This window comes from Acanthochromis polyacanthus, chromosome 19 (assembly GCF_021347895.1).
Source record: "Acanthochromis polyacanthus isolate Apoly-LR-REF ecotype Palm Island chromosome 19, KAUST_Apoly_ChrSc, whole genome shotgun sequence".
NCBI classification, from domain to species: Eukaryota; Metazoa; Chordata; class Actinopteri; family Pomacentridae; genus Acanthochromis; species Acanthochromis polyacanthus.
This window is the reverse complement of record NC_067131.1, coordinates 7,016,392-7,027,413: the sequence shown is the minus strand read 5'-3', so window position 1 is coordinate 7,027,413 and position 11,022 is coordinate 7,016,392. Positions and strand designations below refer to the sequence as shown.

Here is an 11,022-nt window from a genome sequence, read left to right as displayed (position 1 = left end):
GACACACAAAACACACACACATTGAGTCACACACACACACACACACACACACACACACACACACACACACACACACACACACACACACACACGCTTATTGGCTGCACAAGTTTTCCAATATTTTAGGAGCGAGAAAACTGGCATCCTTATAAATCCTTTGCTAAAAAAAAACTGAGAGGCTTGATGTGATTGCTTGCAGGGTTTTCTGTGTCTTTTTTGTTTTGTTTTTGCTGTCTGCAGAAGATTGTGAGCAAAAAGATGAGCAAACTGATGGAATACAAAAACATCTACTTCCACTGGGATCTCTCTGTTTTGTTCTTCTCCCTGCTGAGTCAAAGAGGCATCATCATCCCGAATCATATTTTCCATCTGTAGACTCCACTTGTGGAATAATGAATCTCACAGATGTGTGCAGACATGCATGCACATACATGCAAGCGCCTGTGCCCATGCAAACACACTCGCACACAGAGAACTCCAACAATTCCTCTATTTCCAGATAGAAGCATCGCGACGAGGAGCAAATAGGGACAGACACCGTGTATCTTTCTGGAAATGGTTCAGTGGTGGAGACAGTGAAAACAGGTGCTGTGACTGCTCAGAAAGTCAGGGGGAAAAAGTAATAAGATCTGAGGGGATATAAAAGGTAAAGTCTTGGGTGAGATTACTTGGCAAAGTCTAGCGTGACACTCTTGGGCTGATATGCTGTGTGGAAGGCACACTCTGTTCTGGGATCTCTCTCAAAGTCTACAACTGTGTCCGTCTTACGCTGTGTTTAGAGAGAAAATAGTTTTAAAGAGGGCACTCCACTCGCTGTCACAGAAATGTGAGACTGAATGAAGGCTGCAGTGGCAGCTGCAGACTGAAAGCAGTCCTGCAAAAGCAACGAGAAGACGTCTAATGAGATTGAGGCAGGGTTGAGAAACAGGGCGCTTTATGCAATCAGGCATAGACAGACGAAGGTTGGAGGTGCAGCAGTTGCCCCATTTCTCTGACAGAAACCAGACCAAATAACTTGAAGAGCTTTTTATTTTATATTCTAATCCCGTATAGAGGAACCTGAATGGGAGGCAGACCAGACGAGATCCTGTAATTGACCCGTCGTTTTAAGCATGTAGTGGTCAGAGAATTACGTTGGCTTAAAGTAAAAGGGTTTACATGGAACGGTGCACTGGAGCAAGAAAGGAGAAGGTCGAGGGGAGGGTGTCCTAAGACAGAAAGGCAGACATTGATATTATGAGACGGAGAGTAGTTTACACATGTAAATTAGGGTTTCTGTTGTATGCAGCCATGTCATACCGAAAGGGACAATTAATATGTTAACTTACAGAAATCTTATTGTGTATGTAAATTAATGTTATATTATTGTTCACATTGGGTGGAGTTTCTTTAGAGATTTACAAATACAGGGCTTGACTTTTTGCACTTTTATCAGCATAAAAAACATGACAAAACCATTAAAATCTATCTTCTATCTATCTATCTATCTATCTATCTATCTATCTATCTATCTATCTATCATCTTTTTGTTCAATTTTAAAACAAGGGGAAACAATACTACAGCGTCAGTGGGTGTCAGGAAATACTGCAAAATATATTTAAAAAATCATTTTCCACAGTTAAAACACATTCTCTTGACTTGAGTTATAAACCGGATTGACTTTTTTAATGTTTAAGTTCTTTTACATGTGTAAAAATGATTAATTTACCCTATAGATAGATTTAATACAGAGATGCTGATTCATTCTACTAGCTTCAGTGTATCCACCAACCAACTGTGGGTCAGTAGAACAGGAGAGGGGCATTAATCCATTTATCAGATCATCCTAATATTCTGCAGATTAGCTCGCGGCGTGCACGTATGTCGCGCTTCTGGGGATTTGTTCCACAACGGTGGATTCCTGGAAGCCCCTCACCTACACACTACCCTGTACATGAAAGTCTCCTATATCAAAGATTTCGGTCATTTGGCTCAGCGGTGGAAAAAAAAATCAAAGCTTGACCTGACAGTGTAATGCACCCTCTTTACCGACCTGGGGGCTACTCATTTCACCCCCTGTCGTGCGTCATGGGCTCAGGGGCGACCTCCTATTGCGCCCGGGCGGCCGGTGGGTATGTGAGAGGTGTGAAGTGAGAGGTGACACAGCGCCTGACATTGCAGTGCCAGAGCGGAACCGGCCCCGTCTGCGCTCAGGGCTTTACTCAGCTCAATTAGCGTGACATACTTTTCCCCCCGCTGCAATCGGCCGCCTTCCGCCTGCTTGTGCTGGTCACAGTGGATTATGCCACTTCGCCAGCGCGCTCTTCCCAGAGGGCACAACATTCATTAGATAAAGCGCGACGGTTTTTCTTTGCGCCTTTACGCGCGGATATAACAGGGGAAAAAAGTGACCGGTGGAACATGACTGTGGACGGGGATATGGAAGGGTTTATCCCTCAGAAGGAGATTGTGTATAACGGCCTGTTGCCTTACTCTGACCAGTTGGACCGGGAGGCCACGGAGCTGTTGGCGGAGATCAAAGCCAACCTGTGCAGAGCAGTTCTCGTTAGAGAGCTGTGGCCTGGGGTCGCTTTCTGGTCCAGGAAACTCTTCTCGTAAGTGTCGAAGCAAGGTAGTCCTGTAGATATGAGCCACATTAAGACAAGTGTACTCATAATTAGTTACTGGTGACGTGTCAAGACAGTCTGTCCAATGGAAAGTTAAGCAAATTTGCACAATTTGCGTAATCAAACAAAAAATTTCAGAAAACCTGCTGTGCAGTGAATAATTGTCATAATTCAAGTAATTAACTGAGTTACAATCTTCTACTTAAACGTGTTCCAATAAGAAAATGTGTTTTTATAGTACATATCTTTAAAGGGTGTTTTCTCTTAAGGATTTTTGTCACTCTGAGCCACAAAACGTTTTACTTCAGCATCATTTAGATCCACAGACGTTTGTTCATTTATCATTCATAGCCTCTTCAACAACATTTCATTCCCAAAAACATAGCAAAAGTGGATTTTTTAATAGCTGTCGACTGTATATTAGGATTTATAGAGTGACAACAATAATAATAAAAAGAAAAACAGCTTCATCCAGCGTTTAGATTTCTGTTCTGGAAGTTTATGCAAATGTGTGCATATTTAATTAGACAATGCCTCATTTGCACATGTAAACATAACATTTCAGGAAAGTTGCCACAAAAAAATTAATTGGCTGACTGTGAATAAGCAAGTGGGGGAACATTCAGGGTGATATCTGTTAAAACCCTCCTCACCTAGTTCACTGCAGAGAGCAACAGGCCACAGCGCTCTGCCCTTTACCTTCAAAAACAGATCAGACTTTTAATTTGATTTGCCAATTGGCGTCACATCAGGGTTAGTGAGGTTAATCAAGCTTTCATATTTAGACAGTGCGTCAGTGAAGCCGTGCAGTTACCGTGTTTACAGAATATGGGTCGAGTGCAGCAAGCCGGAAGTGCTCAGCGGCTCACTGGTGTTCACCTCTCACCCTCAGGTTCCTGAAGCTCTACGGCCGCAGGTTCAGTAAAGAGGACCACATTCTCTTCATAAAGCTGCTCTATGAGTTGGTGACGCTGCCGAACTTGGAGCCGCACATGATGCAGATCTACGCCAGGCTGCTCATTCAGCTTCTCAAGTGGGTGTAAAATGCAAACGCACACATGTACATAAGGGATATGTGAGCCTCTTTGACATCTAGATGGAGATCGGAGCACTGCGGCTCCTTCGCATTAATAAAAGAAGGCAGTTGAGATGTTTCAGGCGTCTGGTTAGAATGCATCCCGGTGGACCCTGGGGCAGGCCCAGAACATTGCTGGAGGGAACACATATACCCCATCTGGCCTGGGAATGCCTCTGGATCCCCCAGGATGAACCGCCGGATGAGGAGAAGGTGTCCTGCTGCTGCATGGATGGATAGAGGAGCCACACGGTGCAGCAGCGCAGTAAAATATCAGCATAACTGACGGAACATGGCAGATAAGATGAGCAACGACAGTCAGATTTTCTTTTAACATGGCAATGAAAGATTCTGACCGTAAAACAGCTGAACTCCCCAGCAGGAGCGTTTCGTGTCGTTTCTTTTGCTATAATGAGATCAGCGAGCGGCCTGTTTGGTAAACATCGCTGTGTTCTAAAGTGGATTTTTCACTTACCTCTCTGCCATTTGGAACGCAGCCATTTGTGGATTCAAGCAACCTGCAGAGTTGAAAAATAAGAGTCATTTAAGAAAGCATTCGGAGAGAAGATACCTCAACCAAGGCCACACAGTTATAGAAATCTGCACAGAGACACTGATCTGACTTAGAATAATTAGTGATCACTATGCATTCAAGAAATTGCAGCACTGTAGCTTCTAAGATATTTGCAAAAATATATAAGAAAGAATCCAGATCTATACAAAAATGAGTAATTTCTTCTTTAATCCAAGGAAAAAATAGCTTTTATTATATTTTTGTACATGTTTTCAAGATGTCTTGCTACCTAAAAAACAGACAAACTGGACAAAAAGCATTAAACTGGCAAAAGTAAACATTTATTATAGCCTCAGCATTGGCCTATGTTGCTTCATCCTACTCCCTTTTACAAATGGCATCTGAAATTCACATGTGAAAAGTGCACCATAGTTTTGCAAGAAAAGATACAAAATGACAGCACTGAAGGTTTTACAGATCCTTAACTTGAGATTTACAACTGGTTTAGTCGTGATCCAAACCTGCCAGTTGCTGCCCAAATCTCGTATTTCTTCAGTGAGAATGGGTTGGAAGAAGCACTCTGGTTATTTTTTTACTTTAGTAGAAGCAGAAAAAAATATTCCATCCACAGTTAAAGTCGGTTAAACCACATATGTGACATTTATGGATGTTTTTTAAGGCTTAAACAGCATTTAAATGTTGTAACTGGTCAAAGTGGACCTAGTTTTATCAGCTTTATATACAGTTAGATTTGTGCGGTTCAGAATGTAGGATTCAGCCCCTCAGTGGGTCACAAAATACATCTCATGAGAGGATCAGTTTTCTGGTTAAAACACTGGAAATTTTTAGCTCATTGAGTGTCAAACTGGCATCTTAAGGAAGTGAAGCTCGGAGAGGAAATCTTTGTTTTTGGTGACAACTTAGAAACGTAACAAACATGGGAAGAGGACCTGACTAAACAACATTTTTTCCAGCTAGAGGAATAAAATGCAGGATGCTCTGAAATATATTAGAGTAACAGTTTGAAGTAGGATAAACCAAGCGGAGTAGCGTTTTCAGGAACATCTTCACCTACTTTCAAGGCGCTTGGAGGAATCAAAATAGTCTAAAGAGGGTCATAACTCTAGTTTTGACTTCTAGTAGACAGAGCAGCTTTCATTGCACACTATGATGAAGAAGATAAGCTACAAACAGCACTTTAAACAAGAAGGGTATGAAGCAGAAAAAACTCAAAAACAACCAGTCATATACAGCCATTCACATACTAACCAATGGGGCACCTACAAAGATGGGTTGGGCATCTGGTCATGTGACTTGAGGCCAATCATTGTCCAAAACTGGCACAGAAGTAGGAAGAGTGCCCGGCAGAGGATATAGGTTAAAAAGTGCCCAAAAAAATCCTTCCCTTAAAGTGTGCCTATATGATGCTGCATAGGCCTACTTTAAAAACACTAATTTATAAAGCTTTTAGGTGGGAAGTGCAACAAGATACACTCTAATGAAATACATCATAGAATAGAGATACTCTAAAAACTCATTATTTGAAAAGATCTCCTTCATGCCCCTTGGAAATAAACTTTGGAAATCAAAAACTTAATACACCGCTTTTTTTTCCTGAGCAAATTGACACTACCACCTCTTTGGCTGGGCTTAATCACTTCTACGCCTGCAAAGAAAAGAGATGAAATATTGTTTTGCTTTTCTTTGAAATGTCTTGCCACTGGACTGATTACATCATTTTTAATAATGGAGCTCCAATGCTCAGTGATGCGGTCTTTAGTGGAATGGGATGTCTCACCTATGAAATGAAGGGAAAAACCAGCTTAAAGTGTTTTAGTAAGGTGTTGGGCCACCACATGCTGCCAGGATCACTTTCAGTGCACTTTGGCATTGATTTTCCAAGTGATGAAACACCAATTTTCCCAAAGATATTCCCTCATTTGGTGTTTTGATGATGGTAGTAGAGAGCGGTGTCTCACTTTTCAGGCAAAATCTCCCATAGGTGTTCAGTTGAGTTGAGATCAGGTGAATGTGAAGCCATAACAAATGATTCATGTCATTTTCATGCTTATCAAACCATTAGGTGACACTTCACGTCTTAAGGGAAGAAATGGATTCAAAATATGCCCAAAAAATACCCCCATGACACAACAAAGCCACCATATCCCCTAAAATGTTAGTAAATGGTTCAGATTTCTCCTTTCATTAGTTACTTTTCTGCACATTTTATCACATGAACACAAGTATATAGATGCCATTTGTTGTTCGGCAGGTAATAATACAAATGGTTTCATCATAACATGGTTAAAAGGCTTAAGATTTTTTGGTATCTTGGTGATTTAAGCAGGCTGCACCATTAAAAAAGCCCTTTAAGATATTTAGTCACTGCTGGGGACTGGCATGCTCTAACAAGCCTGTCCCTAAAGTTTCTTCCTCTTTCAACGTTGCCACAGGTGGATCTTTAAAGGTTTCCTTGCAAGCGTGGGTCACTTTGAAGAATATTCCAGACTTTTAGAATTATGTCCTTGATGTCCTCAGTTTTAAGGGTGAATGTAGTAAATAAGGTTTGGCTTAGATTCGGCAGATTTGTTAGCGTGGAGATAAGCCTCTCTGCTTTTTGAATCCACTCTGTTTTCTGCACATTTAAGCCAATCTTGGTGATAATTCTCTTCTTTAAATGTGGATAACATCTCATTTTTATTTTTATCACAGTGCTTTGGAACTTAGGTAGAGTTTTTTTCCCCCCATTTCCCTCAAAAAGAGTCTTGAGTGAATGTCCTTATGCACACGTGCATTTAATCAGACGCACTCACAGTAGGTAAAAAGAAAGACAGTGAAGTATGCTGGCCTAACACTACATTTATTACTCCTTAAGCCTTGACCTATTTTGTAACTCCCTGCTTTTGTCTCTTGGATCTGATCTGTCACTTCTCCAGCGACAGTAGGAAATTCTCCAAGATGGTCACATTCGTCACTTCCCATTTTTCTCCAGCTGTTTCCACAATTTTAACATCCATCACGAAACAACATCTTAATGTAGATGTCATTTGTCTGAGTGTTCTCCATTATGATGAAAAGAGAAAGATCTGGGCTAACCGTATAATAAGTGCCAGGTCTCACAGCTGAGAGATGAATGTGATACTCAACATCAAGCATCAGGTCTCCATAGGCTTGTTTTTTTTTGTTTCTTTTTTTCATTCCTTGCATTTCACCGTCGATTCCCCGTTTGTCTCTTCTTTTCCTTCATTTTTCAAATCTCCCCGATGAGACTCTGTTCCAGAGCTGTTAGATGAATGAGAGAGGAGGAGACTGCAGGAATCCGAGGGTTGTTGGAAATTGTGCGTATTCCCCAGCGTGGGGACTCTCAACCTTTCTGTGAGGTTTAATCCCGTAAAAAATTGTGATTTGACAAAGAACTAAGTAATGGAGTACAAAGAAAGCAGTGTGAAAGTTCTCGGGAGGATTTAAAGAAAAAAAGTGTGTTCCAATTTTGAAGCTTATGAAGTACTAATCAGCAGCACGCTATTTACTGTGCAATCTAAAAGCTTAAGAGGGTGTTTGAAAAACTGTAAAGTAAGCGTGTAGAATGCCAGTTATGTCTACTTTTAGATGCTAATTATTTCATCTCTGCAGGAGGCTTGTATTGTGAGTATTTTATAACAGCTCTGCACCTGTAAATTGCTGCCTGCAGCTGTCAGTCCAGTTATGTTTTATTGAAAATAAAGAATCACAGTTCTGTGTTCGCAGACATGTCAATAAGGTGGCAGTCGTCACACTGAGTGCAGCCTTTGAGGTAATGACTCATTCTCCCGTGATTACAGACTCTTTCAGATGCCCTGTAGTCTCTCACTTCATTATAGCATTATTAGCACCAGGGGGTTTTCAAAGGGTTGAATATCTAAGAACTTGCCTGGAGTGCTGCAGAAGCTGCATAAATAGGCCGAACAGTTGATAACCGACTTCTCATTTTTTTTCGAACAGGAAGAAGGAGCTGCTGTCAAGGGATGACCTGCAGTTGCCGTGGCGACCGCTCTATGATCTGTATGAGAGAATCATCTACTCCAAAACTGAGCACCTGGGGCTCATCTGGTTTCCCAAGTATGTCTTTTTTTCCTTTACATGCGGCTCTCGTGACATTAAGTACTGTATCAGCCTATATTTACTTCTTATCAGCTTACATGTTTATCTGTCCAACATTTTTATTTTTTTACTTGACTGTCTTCCCAAACCTTATCTGGAATACCTATCTGCATGAGAGAAAAAGGTCACATTTTGGAAATATGCTTATTTGCTTTCTCGCCAAAAGCTACATGAGAAGACTGACTTTTGTGTCCGTAGACTAAACATGAAATCTGCAAGGGGAAATTAAATTAAAACCAATAAACCAGCACCTCCAATTCTTACACTCACTCTTGTGCTGGAAACGTTTTGGTTGGAACCAAACTTGAACTTCTCCGGTTGAAAATTGAAGGCAGTGAGGAAATTCCATAAACTGCAGTTCTTCAAATGGCCACTTGAAGTTGGCACCAAAACTGGGTCAATCCCCGTTGACCCACATGTTAAAATAATCAACTTTACAAGAGAACTAAGCATGTTCACACGCTGAGACTAAAGGATTTTGATGTCTATAGCTAATTTCCCTGTCCATTATGACTGTACAGAAGATGAATTAACTGTACAGAAGATGAATTTGCGTATAACTCACCTGTTTAAGTTGTATTAAAGCCTAAAGTCATGCATGAAAAGGCTGTGAGTGACAGGTGGGTGCAATCATAGGACACTCCATGGTCCAGAGACATTTGCACAGATCTTCTCAGTTCCACCCAGTCTCCAACTGTTTGCTTATTTTTGGATTAGTCAGGAGTTACAGCCAGAGCCGCCACACTGAGCTTCAAAACCACAGCTCAGGAGACCTATAGGTGACACAATGGAGTGTTCATTCATCTTTATAAACAGTCTATGGTTGAACGTTATTGACAGGGAAACAGACTTCGACTGAATACCAAGTAACTGGTCCATGGCCAAGAAAGTCACAGCTTTGCTATGACAACCAAACAAGAGCTTTCACGCTGCTCAGAGGTTGATTTTGCCAGGTTTGTCATTTTCCTGTTTGCTGTCTGCTTTATATTTACCATACAGAATGAGTGTGATCAGTGTGACTCTAAAATGAAAGCATCCAAACCAAAATCCAACAGCAAGCTACATTTCCTAAAGAACTTGGGTAGTAATTTAGACAAATGGTGCCTTTGAGCAAGACCCACAACTCCAACAGATAATGGTGTACAATTGAAGAATAAAATGGAATGGAATGGAATAGAATGCAAATATATTATTGATCCCCAGGGGAAATTCTGTATATAGATGTAGAACCACAGGATTGTTGAGGTGCCACACCGGCGTGGAAACCCATCCCAGTTGTCAACCACAATACAGGAAAATAGTAACTTGTAAAAACCAGTGTTCAAATAGACTAAACTAGAAAAGCACTCGGAGAGCGCATACCTCCGCCATCCCGTTTGTCTGTCTGTCCATCTGTGTGTCCGTGTGTGTCCATTTCTCAATTGTCCTTCGACCTTCAAAAAATTCCTGGATCCAGACGGTGATTCGGATCACCTCCAAAATCTAATCGATTCTTACTCGTGCTCTTCCGGACATCCTGTAAAAATTTGGTGAAAATCCGTCCATGACTTTTTGAGTTATGCTGTTAACAGACAAACAGACAGACACACACACACACACACACAGACGGACAGACAGACAAACAAACTCCGGTGATTACATAACCTCCTGGCGGAGGTAATAATGAGAGGTTGGATGATGTGAAACAAGATCAGTTACTCCTCTTTGTATTACAGCATTTGAAACTATGTGGCTGTAATACTTGTAAAACTGTCCCAGAGTCTAGAAAATGTACTTTTATGTGTATAATGCCATCCCAATGTAAACTCGATGAACGGAGCAGCTGGGGTCTGGTGAGGTAACACTAATATGTATGTGCAATGGGCCGGACGATGGAGAGCAAAACTAGGCAGCAGAATGCCAATTTCTTTTGCCGTATGTGATGGGCATTTAGTCTTCATTCGAATACAAGGGCCCTCACTTTGTTCTGGGAAGTTATCGGTGTAAATGCAATCAGGGTACATGTGAAGACATCAACAAGGGTTGGAATTGTCAATTACCAAGCATAGATGGCAAAAATAACCTCCGGGTTTATTGAGACTGCTGGTCAGACAAAACAAGTAGGATCTATTTCTGAATTTTCTTAAACACTAATTGGTAAAAGTAAGCAACAGTTTAACTGATCATAAAATAATTTGCAGTTACAGTCTCAGTGTAGATGTTTTTTTGTATCCTTGATGAGAAGATGTGGATCTCACAAGATAGTTAAGACACATTCGACACACTCACACACCTCCTCTCTCTGCTTGTTTGCAGCTCGGTGGACCACATTTTGAAGGCTTTGATCAAAAGCTGCAGACTGTAAGTCTCGTCCTCTGTGATCATGTAATTTGTGCAGCAGATAATGTGTTGCTTTGATCTTCGGTTGAGCTGTGTACTGTAGATCAATGCGCGCATTTGTATCTTTAGCCGGCTATGCGCGTCGACACCTATTTGTGCTCACGTCTGTCTTTTGCTTTCTGCGTGTGTTGTGGTGGTTTTCTCAGGTATTTCCCAACGTCTTCCACTAAGGAGATGCTGGATGAGTGGCGCCCCCTGCTGTGTGTGTTTGACGTGGTCATGCAGAAGGCCATCAGCAACATGGAGCTGTTCCTGCCCACCATCATGCCCCCGGAGGAACACAGCCAGGGCTTCCAGTAAGTGGGCC

At 41.5% G+C, this 11,022-nt stretch overlaps 1 protein-coding gene across 1 annotated transcript in view; it reads left to right on the top strand.

The window, feature by feature from the left end:
- The first annotated feature begins 2,320 nt into the window (after nt 1–2,320).
- psme4b (proteasome activator subunit 4b) overlaps nt 2,321–11,022 on the top strand; it is a 52,123-nt gene continuing 43,421 nt past the window's right edge. Inside the window, exons 1-5 of the mRNA XM_051939296.1 lie at nt 2,321–2,595; nt 3,500–3,640; nt 8,178–8,294; nt 10,632–10,676; nt 10,862–11,011. Of these exons, the coding sequence (XP_051795256.1) occupies nt 2,402–2,595; nt 3,500–3,640; nt 8,178–8,294; nt 10,632–10,676; nt 10,862–11,011 (647 nt within the window). The 5' untranslated portion in view covers nt 2,321–2,401. The remainder of the gene's footprint in view (nt 2,596–3,499; nt 3,641–8,177; nt 8,295–10,631; nt 10,677–10,861; nt 11,012–11,022) is intronic.